This window comes from Amblyomma americanum, chromosome 9, assembly GCF_052857255.1.
Source record: "Amblyomma americanum isolate KBUSLIRL-KWMA chromosome 9, ASM5285725v1, whole genome shotgun sequence".
NCBI classification, from domain to species: Eukaryota; Metazoa; Arthropoda; class Arachnida; order Ixodida; family Ixodidae; genus Amblyomma; species Amblyomma americanum.
This window is the reverse complement of record NC_135505.1, coordinates 135200721-135226423: the sequence shown is the minus strand read 5'-3', so window position 1 is coordinate 135226423 and position 25703 is coordinate 135200721. Positions and strand designations below refer to the sequence as shown.

The 25703-nt window shown below is 45.5% G+C and overlaps 1 protein-coding gene across 1 annotated transcript; it reads left to right on the top strand.

Moving 5' to 3' along the window:
- The first annotated feature begins 804 nt into the window (after positions 1–804).
- Positions 805–19788, top strand: LOC144103705 (uncharacterized). The gene is made up of 9 exons (XM_077636362.1): positions 805–855; positions 3169–4029; positions 8315–8404; positions 9140–9191; positions 14278–14521; positions 15576–16419; positions 17409–17477; positions 17952–18041; positions 19672–19788. Exons 1-9 carry the CDS (start codon positions 805–807, stop codon positions 19786–19788), a joined length of 2418 nt encoding a protein of 805 aa, XP_077492488.1.
- Positions 19789–25703: the final 5915 nt, after the last annotated feature.

Genomic DNA, 25703 nt, shown 5'->3' with positions numbered 1-25703 from the left:
TTCTGAAACTTCTCATGCGAGATATACTAAGCTTGTACTGTTATTGTGCAGAAGGTTTCTATGCAACATCAGAAACTGTAGCCATATTAACTACCGCTATTAAATACAACTACAAAGTTTTAGCATAGAGAATTAGCGCGCGTATTTTTTTTTTTTTACAACCATTTTTAGGGAATGTAGCGCGTCGTTCGTGCGATCGAGACATCTGTTGTGGTTAGGCGTTCGCTACACAATCCTGTTTTTTTTGCATTGTTGATTTTTTGCCCTTGTTTTGTTGTGCTATAACACAGCCTGGCACCTGTGTTGGCACCCGCTTTTCTCACCCTATACGCCAGACTCTTTTCATGGCTGCCCACAGCTTATAAGGACATTTGGGCTACATGCCAGAACACCACCTTTATGTGACGATAGGTGCACAATGGCTCCAAGCATGCCATCAAAAGAATTACACTCGGGTGAAGGTAGAGGCCGGAAATACTAACGCGCTATTAATCCACCACGAATCCACCACGAATCCACCCGCGGACGATACTGCGAACACTACACCACGTAACCACGCATTGCTGTTCTCAACATAAAGCCCGGTAATTTCTCTTTCTAATTTTCGTGCTCCAGCTGCGCTAGTATTTGACCGAGACATCTAATCAGCGAAGTGTTCCTTTGAAAGCAGTGGGCAGTCCTCCTGAAAGCATTAGAATCGATGATTTCAATCTGAGCTATTGGAAGGCGCAATAATACGCTAGTGCTTTCCGCCAGCGGCGAAGTCAGTCAGCCACTTCGGCGTATCTTTGCGCTAGACTGAGAATGAAGAAACCAGGCAACCTGGCATTATCGGGCACTCCGAAGTTGCGGCAGGTAAGTGTCGTGCAGAGAAGGATTCTGCGCTGGCCAATCGTATTGTTAATTTTGATAATGCATGAAGTTAACGATGGTAATGCTTTAGAAGATAGGGAATACTTAACAGAGTAGATTGTTTTCTATACGACATATCTAGCTAAATATTTCGTTGCGACGGGCATGGATCATACAATCCTGGCTTACCGCGTCGCAGTAACCAAGCCAGGGGTGAAATTGCCGGGTAGACAGTTCCGTCAGAACCATTTCATTCATCAGCCTACATTTCTAATGACCACCAGGAAATATCAGAACACTAAATGAAAGTGTAGCAAACATCCCCTCGAGAAATCCCCTCCTTTTTTTAAATGGACGCACTCGAATGCTAGATCGTAGGCAGTATTACTATGTTGCAGTTGGTCTCACTATGTGCTCCAGCACGTCGGCGATGTATATAGTGCGATTTGTGTTTTGTGGCGATTCAATGTGCAGCTTCGCAAATTGAAAGCATGACCTGTTTCTTGATCCGGAGCTAGGTTCGAGGCTCCTTCAACATATCTGTGCTAGGTACTACGATTTGAACAGAATAGTAATAAGCAGCACTGTTTATCTGACCCGGTCTCAAGGGTAAGGTTCTTAATGACTCCGTTCTTTGTGACCGCCTTCTGGCTTCACCAAAATGCGCTTAGCTGTTCAAGTTTTGTTAATTTTCTTTTGCTTTGATAGAAAGTCAATTTTCGTGCCTGAAACGCAAGTACGATCATTTGACGTCGTTTATTCCTTGAGTGAAAAACTAGCCATTAACAGTTCAGAGTTGGAGCAGTATAATAGCGTAGTCTGGAGCAGTGCACCAGTGAAGTAAAGTGAATACAGCGTAGGGTGTAGGGATCAACATATAACAAGACCGTTAATTTACGTTGAAATGCTATGGAGCGCTTATGGAGCGCTGAATCTTTATTGAAAATTAACGCTACCAAAGCTAAAGCTGTACTTTTTAGACCCAAGGACAAACCACTAGAACATTTACCTACACTAACGCTTGGTTCTCAAAGCATTGAAATAGCGGCGTCAGTAAAGTGTCTAGGTGTGACACTGCAGTGCAATCTTTCCTGGGACATACACACCGACAATCTGGCTAAAAAACTTGCAAAATGTGTAGGCATGTTATGCAAAGCACGCTCTTTACTACCTCCGAGTGTTAGACTTCTAGTTAATAATGTACTATTTTATCTAACCTTTCATATTGTCATCCGGTGTGGGGTACAACAACATGGTCAAATACATATAGGTTACAGAAAATACCGAAAAAGGTCATTCGTATCATTGCAAATGCCCCGTTTACTGCTCACACTCAACCTCTTTTCGCATCATTAAAAGTAACTCCAATTAATGACCAATATAGTTTATTGCTAAGTAAACGATATGAAAGAAAATGGAAAAATCATGACGCATTCTTTGATGGCACAGCTAACTTACGACCCAAAGCTAACTACTACCCAACACGTAACAACGACGTCTGATATGTGCCATCCTTTCGTTCTAATTACGGTCGTCAAATGCTCCGACATATAATTCCAACATTTCTTAATCGGCGCAATGAGCCCTGAGGGCCTGATGATACGGTTTTTTCTTTCTTGCTGCTAGTTTTCTCCTCCTTTCTCATTCTATTTTCTTTTTGTTATTCTTCGTTTTGCATTCTTCAGTGTTCCTGAGCGTTTCGTGTTAATTCTGCCGACTTCACTTATTTATTATTGCAAGAGGATGCTCACTAATTTTTTATTGAATATGATGTCTACCTATGCATTCTAGTCTTTTTTTATTGTTCTGTCCGTGTTCTGTTGCTCCCGGTTTTTGTGTACTGGGGTGCACCCCTCTGTCAAGCCAGTCATGGGCTTTTTGGGTGCACCCCTAACATCCCTGATGTTGAAATAAAGGTATTTGTATTGTATTTGTATTGTATTTGTATTGTATTTGTAATGTATTTGTATTGTATTTGTATTGTATTTGTATTGTATTTGTATTGTATTTGTATTGTATTTGTATTGTATTTGTATTGTATTGCTTCCACGCTCCCTGTGCCCTTTTTATACAGGTTTGCGAAGGGCAGCCCTCTGGATAGCAAGGATGCCGGCGGACAAGCATCATCAACTCTGGCGAACTATATTCGCTTCTACTAAGGTCTACCATGAAAACCACAGAAAGCATTACACGCAACACAAACCCGCGAGCTGCCCATCTCTGATGGCAAGAAGTTTCCGATTTCACGCTTGGTTGTGCCGCTTGTGCGGCTGTTTCTTCATCCGCGGTCTTTTCGGTGGTAAAAACCATCGTCAGCCCAGAGTGGTGTGGAGGAGCTGGTACACTATCTACTCCATTGGCTGCCTCGGCTTTCTCCTGTGGATGCTTGTGGGAACCATCATACAAGCAGGTCGCCGAGCCGCCCGAAACCACTACCGGTTCGACGGGTCCCTGCACATCATCGCGACAACGGTCCTCTTCGTCAAAGTCCTCGCAAACACGGTGTCCGTAGTCGCGGGGTCTCGCAAGTCGCTTGCCTTCCACGTGCGGGCGGCAGAGTTTGAAAGACGCACCCGCATTCCTGCGTGCACCTGCTGCCGCCCCAGGCGTTACTTCTGGTCTGACCTGAGACAAGCTTGTCTTCTCGTTGTCTACTGCGCAGCCTTCGCAGCCGCTGTGCCACTGACGCCCCAGTCCAATGTGGTCGTGGATTACAGACATCGACCAATCTGGACGCAAGTCTACACTTGGCTGCAGTTCATCATTACAATTGTCTTCTACTTTGTCTACGACAGCATCCACATCGTGGCCCTACAGTCGGCTGGCCAGGTTGTCGTTGAGTACATGAAAAGCCAGCTCAAGGTCCTGGAAGGCTGCTTATCTCAAGCATCTGCGGTCCAGCTGCCGCATCACTCGCGCGATGTTCAGAGGCATCTGGAGGCTATCAGGCTGAATTTCTGCGAAATACTAGAGCTGAAGGCTGCGATCAACGAGGTTTGGAGCTGGTCTCTGGTGATTTCCACTGCTTGCACCCTCCTGGTCCTCTGCACCTCCGCCTACGAGGTTTGCAAGAATGGCCCAGCCAAATGGGACAATTATGCCGCATTTGTTTACTCGGTGTACATTGCCTACAGATTTGTGGCGCTTGCAGTCGTTAGCCAGTCTCTCATCGATGCGGTGAGTCCTGACTATGAATTGGTTTTTACGCGATAGCGTATATAGCTTGTTCGGTCGAAAAGCCATCGGCGTTGTAGTAGTCGGCACCGCGTGCCTTAAATAATCGGGGGCTGCGTAAAAAAAAATCATGTCATGGTAAATTGTGGTTCTAGTAATTGATGATCGATTCGTGTGTGATAGGTGATGACGACTTAATGAAATCATTGTAATTAATTGATTGATGATGAATATGAATTTTTATGGCGCAAGGACATCTATGGCCAAAGAGCGCCATGGCACAAGGTATTTTCGACTTCTCAAGGTGGGGTCAAAGACCCATTTCCCAAGCATTTCACCCTAAATAAGTCGAGCACCAGACCTGGGGAAAGCTTGTACCCATTGTACCACCGGTGGGTACCCGGCGGCACTGGGTATCGAACCCCGCACCTTCCGCATGCGAGGCGGATGCTCAACCGCTTGGCCACCGTGGCGGTATAATTAACTGACTAATTAAAGAAATGAAAACAATTGAAAAAGGGGGTTCAAGTGTCAAAATGCTGAAAATGGAAAGAAAATACTTGATGATGTAAATTAAAAAATAGTGTATAATTGTTCAATTAAAACACTTGAAAAAATGAAAAATGCGTTAAAAGGTGTCAAACTGCTCAGAATGGACAGCCAATGTTTCCTGGTGCTAAGTATCGGTGTATATAGTCGTCCTAATAAAATAATCCTGTAAAAAAATTCTAAACAGTCGCCTCAACATCAGATGACGCACCAAACGGCGTATGCTATCGCGTCAACTCATAAGCGCAGCGTAGGAGTCCTCCAACGTTTTTGAGCATGGGCTTTGATTTGGAGATCCAATACATTAGTTCCTGAAACTTCCCCGCCTATGGCATACTCGAAAGCGCGGTCAAAAAGCAGAGCAGTTATTCGGAAGCTGAAGGAGCGTTCAGACATAGCCTAAAGCTCGACTGAAGCATTAGCGCTCCAACTTGTTCTTACTTAATTGACTGCATTCGCGTATATCAACTATAAATTATCCATTCAGTTCAACTCAATGTGTACTCGTTATTTTCACCTATGCCTGAGAAATTAGCTACGGTTTTGAGCAGCATCAAGGACTCAGAAAAGTGATAATTCTGTGCACTGTATCCTCCTCACCTATTCTAAAACAGGGAATGAAAATGAAACAAGCATGCAAGACTGCACGTAGTTCCGCCGACGGCGTCGTTCAATATCAGGTGAGTTTTAAGATTGGGCGTGTGTGGCTAAAAACACGCGGATGACTGAAGTTTTTTTCCCAGGGAGAGTTCTAGAGAGGACTTTACTTAACCGGATGTCACCTCGGATATCGGCACCATACGAGACCACCAGCCTCTGCAAAGAGCTGTAAAAAAACACAAAAACAGAAGCGGTGATTAGGGGATTTTGCATTGCCTCATACTTTTGAACAGCGTTTCAGAACCAGGGTAGAGAACGCGGGGACAACGATACTGAAGTGTCGAGTTAGCTGAGTCCTTTCATGTTATCAGGAAGATGAATAGGTGCGTGAGTAAGATCTCTGACGTTATCTTCAAGGGAAATGAGCCTGCTCCAGAGTGGATAGGAGATAGGCAATAGCATCACGTACATTTTTTGAGTCGGTTTTAATGTGCACATGTTTGACTGTGGGTATACGTGCAGGTTCGGTGTCAGCGTCATGTGTGGGTTCCCTCTCGGTATTTTTCCCGATTTTGAAGAGCTATTAAAAGTGAACCCAAGTAGCACAGGTAATCGACCCAATATTGGTCATATATTGGCAAATGCTGGCCATACAATGGACCAGTGCGAAACCATCTTCTTCCAACGTTGGGCCAATTACCTGTGCTGCTTGGGGGAATTCTCTCATTTGTGGTCAAACGCCTTATCTCTGACACCAAAGGCAAAGCCGTACATCGCCATGCAGGTTTACGCCTTGCATGCTGCATATATGAAAATTCTGGAAACTCGGAGATCGCAATATAACCCCTGACCGTGCCGGTAACGCGTTACACTTAATATCATAGCATAGCTTGATGCACGAGCCTCCTGGCTCTGACGAAGCCACGAAGAGACCACGTCTGCGCAGGGTTTATAAACAGTTATAAGTTATAAACAGTTATGAGAAAACTCGCGACAGCAGTCTTACACGAGATGGAAATCTGGTCCGTGCTGTGAAAAAAAAAATGGCTGGAGTTCAACGGGGCTTGAACCTAATTATACGAGCGAAAATCTCTGTTAAGCATGGTCTCCACTGTCTTAAATCAAATTTCAAGGTCAAAGGTCAAAAACCAAGGTCAGGTACTCAGTGGTCGTAGTCAAATAATCACGTGGTCATACTACCATAGCTGGGGCATACGACCACGCACTTAAGTTCGGTTTGACCTTGTAAGGCATTGAGGGTCATTGAAGATGTGGTGGTGCCCACTGTCTGAACTCAAATGTCGGGGTCAAGGTCAGGTACCCAGTGCTTATGATCCCGGGGTCATACTGTTACGTGGCGGCCAGCCGAAGAAGGAGTCAAGACGGTCGATGGCAATGAGATGATTTAATTGCTGCTGGCATAGTGCGAGCGCTCCTGCCCGCGCCACTGAACAGTTCGTCGTCTTCTTTGTCACAATACTACCATACTTTGAGCCATACCACCATGCAGTTATGTTCATTTTGACCTTGTGAGGCATTGAAGGTCATTGTCTTATCCACATAGAAATCTGAAGTTGTGCACCGAGGAGTAGAACTATCGTCTTAAAAATAATTAAAGGCGGACTGAGAGCAGAGTGGGTGAGGGAACGAACGCGGGTTAATGACATCCTAGTCGAAATCAAGAGGAAGAAATGGGCTTGGGCAGGGCATGTAATGCGAAGGCAAGATAACCGCTGGTCCTTAAGGGCAACGGACTTGATTCCTGTAGAAGGCAAGCGTATCCGGGGGCGGCAGAATGTTAGGTGGGCGGACGAGACGAAAAAGTTTGTGGGGACAAGGTGGCCGCCGCTGGCACAGGACTAGGTTAATTAGATAGATATGGGAGAAACTTTTGTCCTGCAGTCGGCGTAGACAGGTTGATGACGATAAAATCGAAGTCGAAGAGATAAAAACTTGCGGAATTCACGCTAGGTGTCGGTGAACTGAACAAGCGTAATTTGCGAACGTTGTTCGCAATCGCAGCTGCATATTACGCAGTGGTGTTCCATTCGCACTTTTATGCAGGCACCTGCAATACATATGCTCATGCATTTGATATATAATTTCCTTTCATATCAAAACTATATTATTCGCGCTGCAAGTTCATCGTTCGCTGCCGCATCGAAGAGTACATTTGTGCATTCACTCAGACCAGGACGTAACGTAGACGGTTAGAAACTTGAACCTCATATTGACTGTATCTATTAATTGGAAACCGGCCTGGGCGTTCGGGTGTAAATTCCGAGGTAGTAGGTTCGATCCCAGCCGGGGCGGCCGCATTTAGATGGACTTGAAAAGTGAAGACGCCAACATGTACTGTGCGATTTGAGGGCGTGTTAAAGAATCTTATAGGTGATCCTAATTCATACGGAATCCTCCACTACGCCTTCTTTCATTGTCTATGCGTCACTTCGGTATATTAAACACCATGTGTTATTTATTGGAGACGTATAAGCAACCCGTTGAGCCGTATCGCGGGAGAATGACACATTAGCACAAATTTGAATGAACCGCGCCAAAATTGCGTAAAATCAAGTGCACGGAAATCAATACAAGAAGCACTGTTACCCCAAATGAAAAAGTTCATGCATGTATAAGTAAAATGCTTATTAAACAAAAATATAAAGTTTCAAATCACACGAAACAAGAGCAGAACATTCCAGGCATAACATAAAACAAAGATTCATTTGTACACTGCATAGGAGATGAAAATTTCGGTGAACATGCTGCTTCATCCGAAAGCATATATTCCACTCTCGGTTCAGTTCCTTCATGAGACAGACATCTTGAATCCGAGGTCTATGTTTCTCACTAATTTGGCTGTGTCGTTTGTATTATTCTGAGTTTGTCTACTTACAGCTGACCGGACGGTTATCATGCGCCCATGTTAAATCAAGTGTAGTTGCCAAATTTGTTTTACTAGGAATAAAAGGCAGAACAACAGGATTTGAAGGATATAACCAACTGATTCCAACAACTGTGTAGGCTATAGACCTCTGATTTTTATAGAGTCTGTAGCATTGTAAATACGACCGTCACGTAACGTTCCGAAAAATCAATTACTTCAAGATTTCATGATGCAAACTGTTTATTTCTGTAGATCCAGTACCTTCATGGCTGCATCGATCCGGAGGAACTTTGCCTGACAGGAGGAGCCTTCTTCAAACTGAACATGCCACTGCTTGTCTCGGTGAGCGGTCGTGGAAGGGGATCAGAAGCATTAATAATATCAGCGCCAGATAACTGAGAAAGCAACGGATTTTTTCACAGTGTGAAAGACAGGTCTTCAGCACAAAATGGTGTTTGAAAAAGCTCTTTCGCGAAGCTTTCAAGTGCTTCTTTTTCCCAATTATAAAGGCAGTTGAGCGAGGGCTGTAATGTTGTCTTGGCTACCATTGTTGCGGCGTTGTGCTATATCTTGTGACTTCGATAGTAATAATAATAATAATAATTTGTTTTGGGGGAAAGGAAATGGCGCAGCATCTGTCTCAAAAATCGTTGGAAACCTGAACCGCGCCGTAAGGGAAGGGATAAAGGAGGGAGTGAAAGCAGGAAGGAAGGAAGAGGTGCCGTAGTGGAGGGCTCCGGAATAATTTCGACTACCTGGGGATCTTTAACGTGCACTGACATCGCACAGCACACGGGCGCCTTAGCGTTTTTCCTCCATAAAAACGCAGTCGCCGCGGTCGGGTTCGAACCCGGGAACTCCGGATCAGTAGTCGAGCGCCCTAACCACTGAGCCACCGCGGCGGGGACTTCGATAGTCAATATCGGGTATCGGTAAAGTTAACAGTGCATCCTTGTGAAGCCGCAGCAGTCTACGATAAACCTCGACGGTACACAATACGGCTCTGTGATTAGGAGTTCATCTTCCCCGCTGAGCTCCCACACACTTTTTTCTCGTTATACTTTTTCTTTTTTTCAGATGGCAGCGGCGATAATCACCTACACCGTCATACTCGTGCAAACAAGCCAAAGTTCCGTAGACGGTTTCCTGCACAACTCAACTCGCCTTCCAGACGTCAATTCCACGGCTTAGTGCACTGGAAAATTTACTCAAAACTTCACGATGGGAACTACAGGAACAAGATCGACAACTCACAAGCTATCAGAAAATTTCGAGCCAGAATTCAATGTAAATACTCTTGAAATAAAGAGCTTACAAAACTATCCATTGTTCATTTTGCCAATCTGATGGCAAAGAGTACTTTTGCGTAGCGAAAAAAAAGGCAAATTACGCCAGCCTTCAGTGCTGACTCCTTGGCTCAATAATTTTGAGACAAATAATTGTTCGAAAAATATTTTGTGCAGAATAAAGTCGGAACGTGCACGTATAGGTCCACCTCTTACAAATATTATTTAGACAGTCTATAGACTGTCTATAAAGTCTATAGACTTTTTGACAATCCCTGAGAACAGCAACACAAGTTCTCTAGACAGTCTATAAACAATCTATAAACTTTTGGACATTCACTTTTAGTAGAACTTTGCCTATAGACTATGAATAGACAGAAAAAAGTATCTATAGGAAGGCAGTAGAGTCTATAGACTGTCTATAGACCATTTTTGTAAAGTATAAGTCAAAACGAAGAAAAACCCTCTTGTAGAAACGTTGGCTAACATGCTACGGCATGCCTCCCAACCATTTTTCGTTTTGTATTGCCAAGAATTCTGCCTTTAATTTATATTAATTTCATCTAAATTATCTAAATTATTTTCATGCCCAGAAGGACAAGAGGGCTGACGTCTGTGGTTTGGTTTGGTGTATGGGGGTTTAACGTCCCAAAGCGACTAAGGCTATGAGGGACGCCGTAGTGAAGGGCTCCGGAAATTTCGACCACCTGGGGTTCTTTTACGTGCACTGACATCGCACAGCACCTGACGTCTGCGGCTTTTTCCCGGTTATTCTCTACGATATGTATGAAGTATTCCGAATCTGATAAATGTTATAAGGTGGGATCCGTGCCTGTAACCTCATTCTCTTTCAGTTGGCACAGTGTGGGCACACAGGTTCGATAAAATTTCTGCCGCTCACAAATGAGTATGTTAATTTATGTGCATACGTATGCGCATCAACGTGCTAGCGTTTAAGCTTCGTGAACTGGCTGCTCTTCGGGGCCATTAGTGTGCTGCACCCAAATATAGTTTAATAGACTGATCAATAACTAGCGCGTAGTGGAAATGAGTAATTGCGCGGAGACACAAAAGGTTACAGTGACTTTCATTGGAATTTTCCGACGGCGTCAAGACGTTCGAGTGATGGGGCTCAGCTGCAAGAAAATCCGATTGATCGGCACATAGCACGGGCGTTTTTTGCCGCCAACAACAGACGTATCTATCGTTCCCTGAAGAGCCAATGCCTCGATTTGACTTTTCTTAATGTTCAATCTGAAACTAGCCATCTCTGTACCCAAGCCATGATTGCCTTTGTCATTTCTATGGCCAAATTAATATCGCTACTTCTCTTATTATTTTTTAGAGTGGTGCAACTGCAAAGCTACTAGAACCAGAAAAGTAGACACTAGAAGGGGACCCTATTTTTTTTTTGTTTAGCAAAAGAACCCATGCATCTCATTCACTGATCAAATGCAGATCAAACATCAACCGTGGCGTGTCCACCATTCAGTGTCATGGATTGCTATCTCGACTACCTCAGCCTTATTACCTGACTTTGGGAAAGTGCACTTTATTACCTGTTGAGCCCCGGCAACCGCAGAATCCAACTGAAGGTTCTTAAGCACAAAAACCTCAGCAAAATCTTGCGCGTCGCCAAAGCGTTCGATGAACGAGGAACAGTCGGAAATCAGTTGGGCATAAATAGCGCCCTAAATTTCCCCTCTGCATAAATAAAACACGCGACGTATTGCGGGACGGACGCTTAGCGGCGCCATGGCAACGGCTGCCTCTATCCACACCACTGGGTTGATCAAGAGTGGCATACGTGTAACTCCATTTAGGCTTCCGTTAATAGCCCAGGCGTGATCGCGCGTCACGTGGTATCTCCTGTACTTACCTGCCAGGGGTGAAAGGCAAAATGAGTGAAATACCTACGCTGTCCGCAGTAATGATCGCCAGTGTAGTACAGGGTTTTGCCTTAGCGCCGTGCCCTGCAACAGGAACGAATAAGGGGCAAAAGGAGTGATTGTCACGCTATTCCGGTTTGTTTGAGTAGGCGGTGATAACGCCGTCATCAGGTGAACGTCGCTGGCGATGGGAATGCCGCAACGACGTCATTCTACAAGGAGCACCTTCCTTTTTGGTTCGCGCCCTGCCGTCTTCCAGGGCGGTACCCTGGAAATATCTGCTTATTCGGACCAGCCTTCTGCTAACGGTGTCTCTGCACTTGAAGAACCAGAAACGCACATAAACGAACAACAGCTCGAAGCCGACAGAGCCAAGGTACTGTTGACGAATCTGTTCCCTGGATTAGTGAACCTCATGGCGTTCGACAAATAATGAAATTTAATCGCCAAAATTGGTTACGCTCAAATAATGCTGACGATCACTGGAAACATACGTACAGCCCCCGTCAAAAGCATGCAGCACAAGATGTTTGCTTGCGAGGCCTGCAGCGTGCCTCGCTAGGCAGTCTCAGCGACTGTAATCTTTCTAAAGAGGAGTGGCGTCGCGTTCTCAGTCGTCACAAGCTTTGGACTGCTATATGTGCTAGAGAGACGCGCTAAACAGCTTAGAAGCAAACCCCTTAAGCTCTATGCTTTTGACGATGGCTGTACTGTCATTCTATCATTGAAATTATGTGTTGCAAGCCAACTCTGATATTTTATCTCTTGGCTTGCAAGATATTTTCTTCGAGATTTTGAAGAACCGTAATGCGCATGCGTTCCGAAGGACATATATTCTTCCGAAGAATATTTGGGGAAAACAAAAGGATTCGTCTCTTTTAGCATCGCATTTTTCGGCATGCGTTCATTTTCTCCTCCTCAGTTTTCATCTCATTTTTGAAACTAACGGGTAGTAGAAAACGCATTATTTTTAAATGAAGAGGAAAAGTAGCTTTTAGCACTTGTAAACAGTCTTTTTCAATATCTTATCCTCAAATGTTTATAAAGAGAGCTAAGGATTATGGAAGGGGCAGTGTGTGAAAATTTTTACTTTTAATGCACTGCAGTCAGTTTAGTTAACATCTGGAATCGTATTTAATTCAACATGTATAAAACACCATCAGATGGTCACAGGGTTTTGGAAGCTTCAAGAACAGTCTTTGTAAATTTGTAGCGCTATAAACAGTCCTTTTGTAAACAGTCCTTTTCAACATGAGTTAAGGATGATGGAAGAGGCAGTATGTAAAAAATTAGACTTTTGATGTGCAGTCACTTTAGTTAAGATCAGGAATCATATTTAGCGCAACATATATAAAACGCCTTCATCAGTTGGTCTAAACGTTCTGGAAGCTTCAAGAACTCTCTTTGTACATCTGTAGCGCTAGAAACAACTTTCTCCTTTCTTTTCTTTTTATGCCTCTGATATGTATTTCACGAGAGCCTCAGTAAAATACAGAAGGTTGTAAGCCTCCTGGCGGACATATGTGTAGTACGCATTAGGCTCTAGCGATGTTTGCCGTGAAAATTTGTTCCGATCGAGTAACAAAATTTGCCGATTTGTGTCCTTAAATAGCGACAAGTCCGCGCATGTGGTCTGCAGTCTCATTTTTTCATTAAACATGGAAGCCACACTTTATTTAGACTATACGCTTGCACGTAATAGCAGTTATAAACTCCACTGACACAAGGTCAAACAAAAGTATAAGCACCCTGACATTTCCCAGTTTATGGTATTAAATTTAAGTGCTCTGGCTATCACCCCAACCAATGACTACGGCTGCTTCTCGTTTTCAGCAAAGTTGGGGAATTATTGCTGTTCACGCTTAAAACGTTATCTGACGCAGCTAGTAGCGTAAATTGATGTGAAAAATCTCCAACATTTTCGCTCTATGGTAACTATGTAAATGTGATATTCATTTTGGCGGTAAAAATTCAGCGCGAACGGAAGAAGGACACAGAAAGGGGACAAAACAAGCGCTGTTCTCGCAACTAAGTTTTATTAGGAAGGAACGCAAAAATATATGCATATAGAGAAAAACGACATAGTAGCGATAGGTACGAAGTACACAGGTAGCGACGAGGGCACTATCACCTCCAACGTTCAAAAACCCGATTGCACTGCGTCACAGATAAAAAAGGTGGTACATCAAGAGGGATCTAAAAAACCTATCTCACTTTAGATAGATGCCTCTTGATCTAACTACCTATCTCACTCTTTAGGTGCCTCTTGATGTACCACCTTTTTTGATCTGTGATGCAGTGCAATCGGGTTTTTGAACTTTGGAGGTGATAGTTTGGTTTGGTTTATGGGGGTTTAACGTCACAAAGCGACTCAGGCTATGAAAGATGCCGCAGTGAAGAGCTCCGGAAATTTCGACCACCTGGGGTTCTTTAACGTGCACTGACATCGCACAGAGGTGATAGTGCCCTCGTCGCTATCTGTGTACTCCGTACCTATCGCACCTATGTCGTTTTTCTGTATATGTATATATTTATGCGTTCCTTCCTAATAAAACTTAGTTGCGAGAACAGCGCTTCTTTCATCCCCTTTCTGTGTCCTTCGTCCGTTCGCGCTCAATTTTCCCATACAAAAATGTCCTATGGCCGGCTATAGAATTTTGGCCCAAATAGCTATAGACCTTTTCTATTTCTGTCTATAGCTGTCTATACAGGCTGATATATTTTTCTATAGAGAGCTTAAGACAATTGTATGCTTCCAAAGCTCTAGCTTTAGTGGCACTGATTTTTCAATAGCTGGCAATAAGCACCTCTGTGGGTGTTTATAGACGTTCATAAAAGGCCATAGACGGACATAGCTTTTTCCATAGACGTCCATAGGTCTTTTTTGTATGGGTTTACCGCCAAAATGAACTCCGTCCAACTCGCCCAACTCACCATTCTTCTGAAATGTGATGTTACCTCTACAATTCCGAGCTTTATGGTGCAAGATTAACCAGGAAGTTTAAGCAGGTCATTCCCTTCTTGTATCTCACCTCTACAGGCTTTACCATGAGCGCCAGTATGAGCGGCTCAGTTCGTGATCTCCAAAGAGCGAAGCGCTCAGCCATTGGTCCCTTCACCGTAGACGTTGCACCGGCTCACGATGACATCCAGGGGGGCCTCAAAGGGGACAAACACAAACCATCGGAGCACAGCCACATGCTGAGAAGCTTCGCTCTCCAAGCCCGGCTTTGTCGTCTCTGCGGGTTCCTCTTTGTGCAGGACATCTTCGCCAAGCCACCCAGGTAAAAACGAAAAGTTATCAGTATTTGCCCACCATGAGGCAACAAGACTGCACAGGATTATTGAAAAAAATTTAGACGCCAAAAATTGCCACCACCCGCCGCGGTGGCTCAGTGGTTAGGGCGCGCGGCTACTGATCCGGAGTTCCCGGGTTCGAACCCGACCGCGGCGGATGCGTTTTTATGAAGGAAAAACGCTAAGGCGCCCGTGTGCTGTGCGATGTCAGTGCACGATCCCCAGGAGGTCGAAATTATTCCGGAGCCCTCCACTACGGCGCCTCTTTCTTCCTTTCTTCTTTCACTCCCTCCTTTATCCCTTTCCTTACGGCGCGGTTCAGGTGTCCAACGATATACGAGACAGATACTGGGCCATTTCCTTTCCCAAAAAACCAATTATTATTATTATTATTAAAATTGCCACCGAATTAACATTAGCTGTTAAGCGGTAGTTCGAAACTTCGTTCAATAAACTCAGTGCCTTTTTTCAAGAAAATGGTTCGTATGATTAGTGATGTTGGTTGGAAACTTCTGAACCCTACGCAAACAGTCCTTTTCGAGGTTACGTAGCACACGGGCGCCTTTGCAGTCCGCCTCCATCGAAACGCGGCCGCCGAGGTCGGGTTCGAACCGGGGTACAACGGATTAGGGCGCTCGGCTACTGATCCGGAGTACCCGGGTTCGAACCCGACCGCGGCGGCAGCGCATCGATGGAGGCGAAACGCAAAGGCGCCCGTGTGCTGTGCGATGTGAGTGCACGTTAAAGATCCCCAGGTGGTCGAAATTATTCCGGAGCCCTCCACTACGGCACCTCTTTCTTACATCCTTCTTTCATTCCCTCTTTTATCCCTTCTATTACGGCGTGGTTCAGGTGCCCGCCGATATGTGGGACAGATACTGCGCCATTTCCTTTCCCCCAAAACCAGTTTACAACTTACGCTGTTCCAGCTCGGGTGCTTCAGTATCGATGGCAGATGCCGGGGCTAGCAGAAATCTTTTCCTTCCTTTCTTATTACTGTTTTAATAAAACCACTTACCAATACTACTTCTCTGTTTGCAGATCTCCCAAGATCGTCTGGCTTCACTGGTACAGCCTTTACGCAGCAGCATGCTTCGCCTTTTTTCTGTGGTTTGAAATCGACGTCGTTACCCGCGACGCGATCGAACTGAGCGACACTCACCGGTTCTTCACGAAGTCTCTTCTGGTCCTTCTTCACGTCGTGGTCATCGTCAAGGCCAGCGGTAACTTCCTGACGATGATCTTCGGTTGTCGAAGGATGCTCGACTTCCTTATCAAAGCCGGCCGTTTCGAGAAAGAAATCGATATTCCGGCGTGCAAGTGCTGCAGCCAAAAGCCCTTTTTGTGGTCCGACGCAAAAGCAGCACTGATGTTCGTCCTTTACTTTGTGAGCTACACGATGGCTCTCTTCCACCAGGAGCAGAAGGTTGACATCGATGACCAGCTGAACTTCCGGGAGATCTTCGACAGGGTGTGCGGCTTCTTCGCTGCAGTGCTGTTTTTTGCTTACGACAGTGTCAACTTTATCAATCTGCGGCACTCGGTCGAAGTGCTGGAACGTTACGTGAGCTTCTTGAAGGAAAAGTTGGAGGACCACGTAGGCTGCAAGGTTCTGGGCTGTGAAGTGGAGGCTGCTAAGAAAGTGCAAGCGGCGAGGCTTCACCTGTGCACCGTCCTGGAGCTGAAGAACGACATCAACGGCATCTGGCAGAGGTCGGTTGTGGTGTCCAGCGTGGGACTTCTCCTGGTGACTTGCATCTCTCTCTACACCATAATCACGGAAGGGCTGAAGAGGACCGAGCTATGGATTGCCATCGGCTACTCGGCATTCACGTCCTATGAGTTTCTCAAGCTGGCCACAGTCAGCCAATCACTGTCCAACGCTGTAAGTGATTCATTGTTGGGTCATGTGCTTAACCTTTTGTAGTGCCTCAGGTTATAGCACATACTGCTAGGGCAAGTTGGCTTGACATCATTGTGACTCAATGTCTACGAGTGGCATACGCTGAGTTTCTTTATCACACACTACGGCCATGTAAACAATGTAAGGAGTTTTACCGAGAAACGAAATTTTGTTTCTTTGTTTCGTGAGCTATCTTAAATTTAACTTTCATATAGGCACAATATCCGTCTTGGGTATTATATTAATATTCCTGTTAGGGAACGTTAGGCAGGGATATGCTAAAGTCACTGCATGCTTGCCTCCCGTGGTTTGCAATAACGACATGTTGAATCTTAATTAGGCCTCTCTTCAAAATACGATTAGGAAGCCTACCAGAAATGCGCTCTTGCAGCCACAACAACACAGCATTGTTGCATAACTATGCCGTGGCTTCGAGAAACACCACTTCATTCCACTTCAACGCAGCCCTGATCAAACGGGAAATATTGATTACTTATCACGTATTGCGATTACAGCGTGAGGGCACTTCGAAAGCACCATTTAGATGTTGAAGTCAGAATTGTGGTATCATATTTACTAATAGTTACCTTGAACCTACTGCCATAGTGGTTTCCGAATGGTTAATGCACAAGTAGCTCTGGGAGGCCCCATCGGTCCAGGTGACATTCGGTGATTGCAAATGCGTGCAGCTCCATTCAGTTAGTCAAAACGACGCGTTTCAAAACTGTTAGGGATCCAAAATGAAGTATTACTTTTATTATCAGACACAAGACCGCTCTTTCTATAGGAATAAGGAACATTTCATTTTTTTTTCATGACCCACAGGTAGGGCCGGTGATACACATGATTGCGCCGCAGAATTCTGCATTCAGTGGGTCAGCATGGTCTATAATACCTCAAATGTTAACGATGTGCATGCTACATATGTATATTATAACGTACGAACACCTCAATTAGTTCTCTGCTTTCAGTTTCAAGATATCAAGAATTCGTGCCGAAAGACGCTAACTATGGACCGCACAATTGCTTATAGCCACCAGGTAAGGTGATTAGTCGTTTCATGGCTGGCAGCTAGCGTTTAATTACTTATAAGATGCAAGTGGTGCTGGGAGGCGCGTGTTAGGCGCGTCGCGTCCCTGCTTTCGCAGTGTAAACACGTAAACGTTATGAAACATAGTTATACAAAACGTCAACTGTAATCTCCTCGCTAAATTCTAGGATCCTCACTGATTAGAACCAAGTCGCTTATTCAGCTGCTGAATAATGTACCAGAGCTCAGTTGCGAAGATTGGAGGCCAGCCTAAGCACCCATTTGTAACCTCTTGTATATTTTCGTTTTTTTAGCATGGAATAATTGCCCCTAGAAAAATGTTTATATATTTTGATCCGCCGTTAACTCTAATAACTTGCCTTTCGTTCTCACTTCTATAGTATTGTGTTAATACGATCACAACCTTCGTAGTGTCTAGTGTCATGGCTTCATTGCAGTTCGCAAACTATTATTTCACCTGTAGATCCAATACCTGCACAACACCATCAACCCGGACGACATGAGCCTTAATGGGAGCGATTTCTTCAAAATCAACTTGGGACTGCTCGTTTCCGTAAGTTGCTCTAAACTTGTGTGGATCGACATAGCGTTGCTTATTGCAGTTCAATGCTTTCTTTCATAGACTTGTGCATGTACCGTATTTACTCGCGTAATGGACTCATCTCCTACTTTGGCTGTCAAAAAGGGCAATTTTTTTCCTTCGCGTAATAAATGCACCCCTTCCTTTCGGCGAACAGTCTGCTGATAAAGATAGCGAATGCTAGGAAGCACCATTTTTTGAACGCCCCAAAAATAACGCATTAATATAACCACATTTCTGGAAAGACAAGCCTACTAAAACCTTGTTCTACAGGACGAACCGCCGATAAGCACGTTCCGCGAGAAACCGGAGGACCAGTTTTTAGTTTTCATGAAATTTAAAGTGCCAAAGCGACTCAGGCTATGGGGGACGCCTTAGTGGAGGGCTCCGGATAGTTTCGACCCCCTGGGGTTCTTTAGCGTGCAGTGACGTCGCACTGTACACGGGCGTCTAGAATTTGAAATCCAACCGCCCCGGCCAGGGTTGAACCTACGTATTTCGGGTCAGCAGCCGAACGTCACAACCACAGAGCCATCGCGGCTGCAAAACCAACGTCACGCCTGGTTGCAAAGTTAGAGCTCTCGGGGTTCAACTTCCGGTTCCGATGTGGATGAGACCATTAATGACCTTCAATGCCTCACAAGGTCAAATCGATCTTAACTGCGTGGTGTTATGGCACAACCTATGGTAGTATGGCCACGTGATCATATGACTATGACCATTGGGTACCTGACCTCGACCTTTAACCTTGACATTTGATTCGAGACAGTGGGCACCACATCGACAATGACCTTCAGTGACTCTCAAGGTCAAACCAAAATTAACTGCATGGTGGTACGGCCCCAGCTATGGTAGTACGACTACGTGATAATATGATAACGACTATTGCGTACCTGACATGGACCTTTGACCTTGACCTATACCTTGACATTTAGTTTGAGACAGGGAAGACCATGCATAACAGAGCTTTCTCTCGTATAATTAATTCCAAGCCACGCTGAACCTCAGCGCACTTTATTTATCTGCTTCATAAATTGTCGCTTTAAATGGCACTTAGTGAAGTAATTAATATCAATCTTGTCGTGAAAAGAGAAATCTATGCCAGGTAAATCCCGGCCGCGGCTGTCGCATTTCGACTGAGGAGAAATGCTAGAGACCCGTGTATGTGGTTAATAATAATAATAATTGGTTTTTAGGGGGAAAGGAAATGACACAGTATCTGTCTCATATATCTTTCGACACCTGAACCGCGCCGTAAGGGAAGGGATAAAGGAGGGAGTGAAAGAAGAAAGGAATAAAGAGGTGCCGTAGTGGAGGGCTCCGGAATAATTTCGACCACCTGGGGATCTTTAACGTGCACTGACATCGCACAGCACACGGGCGCCTTAGCGTTTTGGAGGTGGTCGATATTTCAGGAGCCCTTCACTACGGCGTCCCTCATAGCCTGGGTCGCTTTAAGACGTTAAACGGCTATAAACTATAAAACTATGACAGGTGGTCTGAAAGACCCTGCATATCACGCGCTGTGTACGAGTGCCAAGAAAGGCATTCTTTTACGATCCATGCTTCGTATTCACTCTCATTACCACGCTTTTCTCCACAGATGGCGGGTTCCATCATAACGTACACAGTCATACTGGTGCAAACAAGTCCAGACTTGGAGGCTCCAGCGGAATGCCCGTCTGATACAATGACAACAAGCCCGGCGCTGCCCATTTGAAAACAAGGAGAAATAAAGCAGGCTCTGTTTTCTCTTCTATGACAGCGCCATAGGCGAAAAAACCTGTCTATATCGCCCGAGCAGGGCGTACCCTTATAAAAATGGTCTATAAACAGTCTATAGACTTCTCAAAGACTCTATTGTCTTCCTATAGATATTTCTCTTTTGTCTACTCATAGTCTATAGACTGTCTATAGACAAATGGCTGCTAAAAGTGGAAGGCCATAAATCTATATAGATTGTCTTAGACTGTCTTGGATTTGTATTGCCTATAGCCTGTTGTCTAGGATTTGTTATAGAGAGTCTATATGCTCAGCAGGCTCAGCAGAAGAGGAATTGGTCAGCAGCTGATGGTTATCAGGTAATGTGCTCACCTACTCGAAAGTGTCGCCCTTAGAACCTGTAGCACCTGTGATCAGGTGCCGGTTTGTCTGCAGTGAAGTGCGGCCCTCGAGCACTTTAGACAGGTTCGTAAAGTGAACGCCATGTCTTCCGAGGCGCCTAAACACCTCCCCACTAGTTTAAGTTGTGATGTAGGCTTAAGCACGGTAAGGGTGCTGTAAAATGAAACTTCAGAAGTGCATATTTATAAGGCGCCGCACGTACATTGGCGACTAAAAATATTACCACAAGTGATCAGTTAGCATGGCGGTGAAAAAGAGAAGTATTTGGAGGTGGTGACTGTCTCTCGAACCTCCCCGACTACTCCGGAGCGGAAAGACCTGGAACTGTTCTTATCGACGTGCTCGAGAATGGCGCCTCTAACCGTCACACCTTTTGTCTCTCCAGTGATCGGCCACTTTTTCTGATCTTTGATATGCGCCCCTGTACGTCCAGGGGCTCTAAAGCACTTAGGGCGAAGTTCAGCAAAGACAATGCCACATGAGATGAAAAAGCTAAGACACAAATTCCGGAGATTTGGACAGGTGGATGTGAAGGAGGCTGATGCGTGAAAGGATTTTACTTGCTTGAAGGGCTCCCCTCTGATAACCACACCGAAAGACCTTCATACGCATGCCATTACAACCACTGCTCGAAGCGACGATTACAGAGCATGCCCGAAAAAAGCAAAAGGTACGACACCGGCTAATCTGAACAAACAGACACAATTATGACGGACACTACATGCACGAATTTTTGCCTTGCCCTTAAAAGGATAATGAATTTATCGAATTTGGAGTAGACAAAGCATGGCTGCAGAATTATTAGGTAAGATGTCTGACTCAATGGAGCATAAGCTTGAAAAAATTCCTTCTTTCGCATTCGTTCGCACTTTGCTGAAAGCCAAAAAAAACTAGTAACTTTTCTAGCTCCCTAATAAGAGGCTGAAGCCTCTCTGTGTTAACATTTATCAGGAGAAAAAAACTATCTCTACCAGTGATGCAAGGGTTAATCCTCCTCCCAGGTTTGTTCACCTCAATAGCTCAGCATATGCACTTCCTTGAACTCACGCGTAATGAGAGAAGCATGCTGATGCAGCCACGTGTGCTCCGCTAACTACAGGCTATTATTCAATTGAACCTGATAGCAATATTTGGTGATCATAATGATTTTTCATGGAGCAAGGGCAGCCCGGTCATATATTAGGTTAGACTAGGTTAGATTAGCTTAGGTTAGGTAAGGTTAGGTTAGGTAAGAGCGCCATGACACAAGGATTTTTTCGTCTAGGCGAGGTAGAGTTAAATAACAATTTTCTAAGCATTCAACCCAGTTTAGGCAGAACGCCAGGCGAAGGGAAAAGCTTGCGCCCATTGTATCACCGGTGGGTACCCGGTGCCACTGGGGATCGAACCCCGCACCTCCTGCATGCCAGGTGGATGGCCAAACCACTAAGCCACCGGCTGACTAACGGCAAGATTTCAGTGAAATGACATAGTCGATACGCGAATAGCACACAGCAAGCCATTAATAAATTATTCCCAGGTTCCACGTGTTCGTTTTATTGAGCGAGGAATCGTGCAGGCCTTCATTTGACCTTGGCCGCGTTGCCAAATGCAGATGCGATGGCGTGCTGCGTATCAATTTCCGCCCTACTAGAAACCTCCGACCGAACGGTGTCCATCATCGCCTTATGAAGTGGCCGGTCTCTTGAGAAACGAATAAGCACCTGGAGTACTCAAGGCATTGGTGCCACCTGGTCGCGTTTCCACAACAGAAAGACAAGGGCAAAGTTAATTTGCTGCGTGTTGGACCGAGGGACAAGTCCTCCCCACAGTCTCCCCGCTGTCTCTTCGAACGCGCCGAAGGCACGACATCTTCAAATAAAACACTGGATATGTCATTTAACTTTTCAAACCCTTATTTCAAAGACTCCTTCGTAAGAACCGTATTCTGGCCAAGCAAACGAGAAGCGAAGCAACTCCAGCTTTTCTGTGACCCGCCAAATTTCCTAAATGGTGACTCACTTGTGCTTTTGTCTTAAAAAAAACACGTCCGGTGCAAACTTTTATTCAAAATCTGACATTTGGCATCAAAATTCCACCGCTTTGTAAGGCAGCATGGACAATCCTGAAGCGATAAACAAGTTGAGGCTTATTCTCGAATGGATAAAAACAAATGTGCCTGAGAGCGAAGGGCCTGAAGTTGATGCCTCTGTGCAGAATCTGCATGGATGCAGACGAAGGATCACATATAGGAAATTATTATGATCACAGTTTTCTTCATACCTAAGAAGCAAAGAAATGCCAGCAAGATCAGTTTTCTGAAAGTGACACGGCAAGTGGGCCGCCGCGGCGGCTCAGTGATCACATGGCATTCGGCTGCTGACCCGAAAGACGCGGGTTCGATTTCCGGCCGCGGCGGTCGAATTTCGATGGGGGCGAAATTCCAGAGGCCCGTGTACTGTGCGATGTCAATGCACGTTAAGGAACCCCAGGTGGTCGAAATTCCCGGAGCCCTTCAATACGGCGTCCTTCATAGCCTGAGTCGCTTTGGGACGTTAAACCCCCATAAATCAATGACGCGGCAAGCAGGTTTCATGCTACCAATGTATACGTCGCGCTATATCACACGGGCATTGCTGTTTCTTATGCAACTGCATAAGAGCTAAGATACTCCGGCCAAGTTGGACATCTTGGGTGCACGAAAGGATGAGGAAAGGATGAGGAAAGGATGAGTTACGCGAAATGTAGCGTTAGAAGTGCTTTAAATGATGAAAACGCAGTGAAATATATAGCACAGAAACGTACCGGTCTGTCAGCCTTTAGCTTGCAAGATCATCAGCCTGACCGCGCCCACTGCAGAGCAAAGGCCTCTTCCACGTCTCTCCAATTAACCGTGGTAAAGGAGGGAATACGTCTACTTAGGTCAGGTAGTGACAGTTGATCCGGATCATGAGAGGGAAATAACTAGAAAGATAAGAATGGGGTGGAGTGCATATGGCAGGTTCTCTCAGATCATGAATGACAGTTTACCAATATCCTTCAAGAGAAAAGTGTACAACAGCTGTATCTTGCCGGTACTCACCTACGGGGCAGAAACGCGGAGGCTAACGAAAACTGTTTAGCTTAAGTTAAGGACAACGCAGCGAGCCATGGAAAGGAAAATGCTAGGCGTAACGTTAAGAGACCGGAAGCGCGCAGAGTGTGTGAGGGAACAAACGCGGGTTGATGACATCCTGTAGTCGAAATCAAGAGGGAGAAATGGAGTTGGGCAGGGCATGTTATGCGAAGACAAGATAACCGCTGGTCCTTAAGGGTAACGGAGTGGATTCCAAGAGAAAGTAAGCGTAGCAGGGGGCGGCAGAAGGTTAGGTGGGCGGATGAGATTAAGAAGTTTGCAGGCAAAGGGTGGATGCAGCTGGCAAAGGACAGGGTTAATTGGAGAGACATGGGAGAGGCCTTTGCCCTGCAGTGGGCGTAGTCAGGCTGATGATGATGATGGTGGTGGTGGTGGTTCCCCTCGATGATTTAAGCCCATTTGACTTAAAGCGTTCTCTCGTAGCGCCAAGCGCGCTGTAAAATGTTTCATGTCCATTTTAAACGTTCACAGTCGCAAGTCTCTGGTACATATTTTAACTTTTACCTACCCGCTGCGCCCCGTTTTAGCGAGGTAGCGTTAAGGCTCCCTTTGCGCAGAAAACACGGCGTCATCGACGGCGGCGTTTTGAGCGAAATGTAGGGTGGCCTACGTGCCACCCCCCCCTCCCCTCCCGGAGAAGCAACCTAGGTGGGCGACGTAGGTAGCGTGACCTTGTGGCGTCATCGCGACCGGCCCGCCGGGTAGTGAGCACACTGACCACAGTTGAATTAATCATTGATCGCGAGATGTTGGTCGTGAAGAGCAACTTTTGCTACACAAGCCGCCACCGGTGAAAGCCTTCGAAGGGCGGTGGTGCATCCCTTAACCCCTGCACCATTGCGCCAGGAGGGGTATGAAACCTCCCAGAGATCTATGAAGCCAAGAATGACCAACTCTTTATATATGGGCATTGACCCATTACGTTATCCCGTCATACCCTTAAGCTCTGCTTAAGTGTCCCCACCAATTTTTTTTTCATTTTCTCTCCCAAGATTTATCAGGGTTTTGGGGGGTTTAACGTCCCAGAGCGACTCAGGCTGAGGGACGCCGTAGTGAAGGGCTCCGGAAATTTCGCCCACCTGGGGTTCTTTAACGTGCACTGACATCGCAAAGCGCACGGGCCTCTAGAATTTCATCTCCATCGAAATTCCACCGCCGCGGCCGGGATCGAACCAGCGTCTTTCGGGTCAGCAGCCGAGCACCATAACCACTAATCCACCGCGGCGGCCAAGATTTATTAATCAATCAATCAATAAAAAAATCCAGATTTATCAATCGCTCCAAAGCCAATCACTTGATAAAGAAACCCAGATATCAGTACATCCAAAAATAAGGCCGTGTTTATAACAACAGAAAGGCAATTGAGCAGCGCACCTGAGTGCATTATGTGAACGTAAAGTTGAACTTGTAGAACTCGCGAAAATTTAGCGAAATGTGCCCCGTTAATTTCCGATATGTGCTATATGTTTACCTGGTATGGTTTTTCTAGAAATTATCTCACATGCTTCTGTAGCCGCATTTCAGTTACACAACTTGGCATGCTCCTTAGTTAACGCTTGACGAGTACCAACGGCACATTTAGATAGAGACCAAATGAGAACAGGATAAGACGGGAGACAGTGCCGAGAACATCTACGACTAACAGCCATATTTATTCCCCGCGTTGCCTCTTCCAAAGCCGGCTGTAAATATGTAAGTCCACAAACTTGCCCATTGGCCAGACTGCCTACCAGCTCTGACCAACCAGCTCCAAGCTACTAGTCCGCTATATGCCTAGCCTGTTTCTCCTTTTCTTCAGTGCCCACCGCCGTTATTACCGCCGCCTCCAATGTCCGCTTGCGGCGACCGCATTTCGATCGCGCGGAATCACGAAATCAGCCACGTACTCACTTATGCGCTGAAAAACCCTAACAGTCAGGATCAATCCGAAGAAATATCTTCCGGCGTGCTGGCTGACACAGCTGTCGCGCGCAAGTGTTGATTAAATTTCCTGTTATAGCTTCTCGGAAAACCATTCAAAAATGGAAAAAACGAATCAAACCGCACGCGATAACTACTTAGCTGAATATGTCTGACTTGTATCCCACCTTATTTGCGCATTTTTAGGGAACTAATGTTTTTACTTTTCTCGCCCGCCTTGTTTTTTAGAGGGGGGGGGGGGGAATCAGAAACGCTCAGACATTAAACACGTCTCTGTTATGCAAACGTTGCACGTCAGAGCAAAAAAAAAAATGAGTGCACGTGTAGCCGCGACAGCCTTTTCGGAGACGCAAGTCATTTGTGTGAGGCCGAATCAATTTCTGTGGACGATAAGCTGACATTTCTACCACATCGACCGCGTCCTACGGGAGAGGAGCACTTTTAAAAGCAGGTTTCCGAGCAGCCCGCACGTAATA

Bases quoted from the DNA above. Each gene is read 5' to 3' on its own strand.
- LOC144103705 (XM_077636362.1), top strand. From the start codon at position 805: ATGAAGAAACCAGGCAACCTGGCATTATCGGGCACTCCGAAGTTGCGG. The intron at 9,192-14,277 runs GTTCCGTAGACG...TCACCTCTACAG, and splicing joins ACTCGTGCAAACAAGCCAAA to GCTTTACCATGAGCGCCAGT. The intron at 18,042-19,671 runs GTAAGTTGCTCT...TTTTCTCCACAG, and splicing joins ACTTGGGACTGCTCGTTTCC to ATGGCGGGTTCCATCATAAC.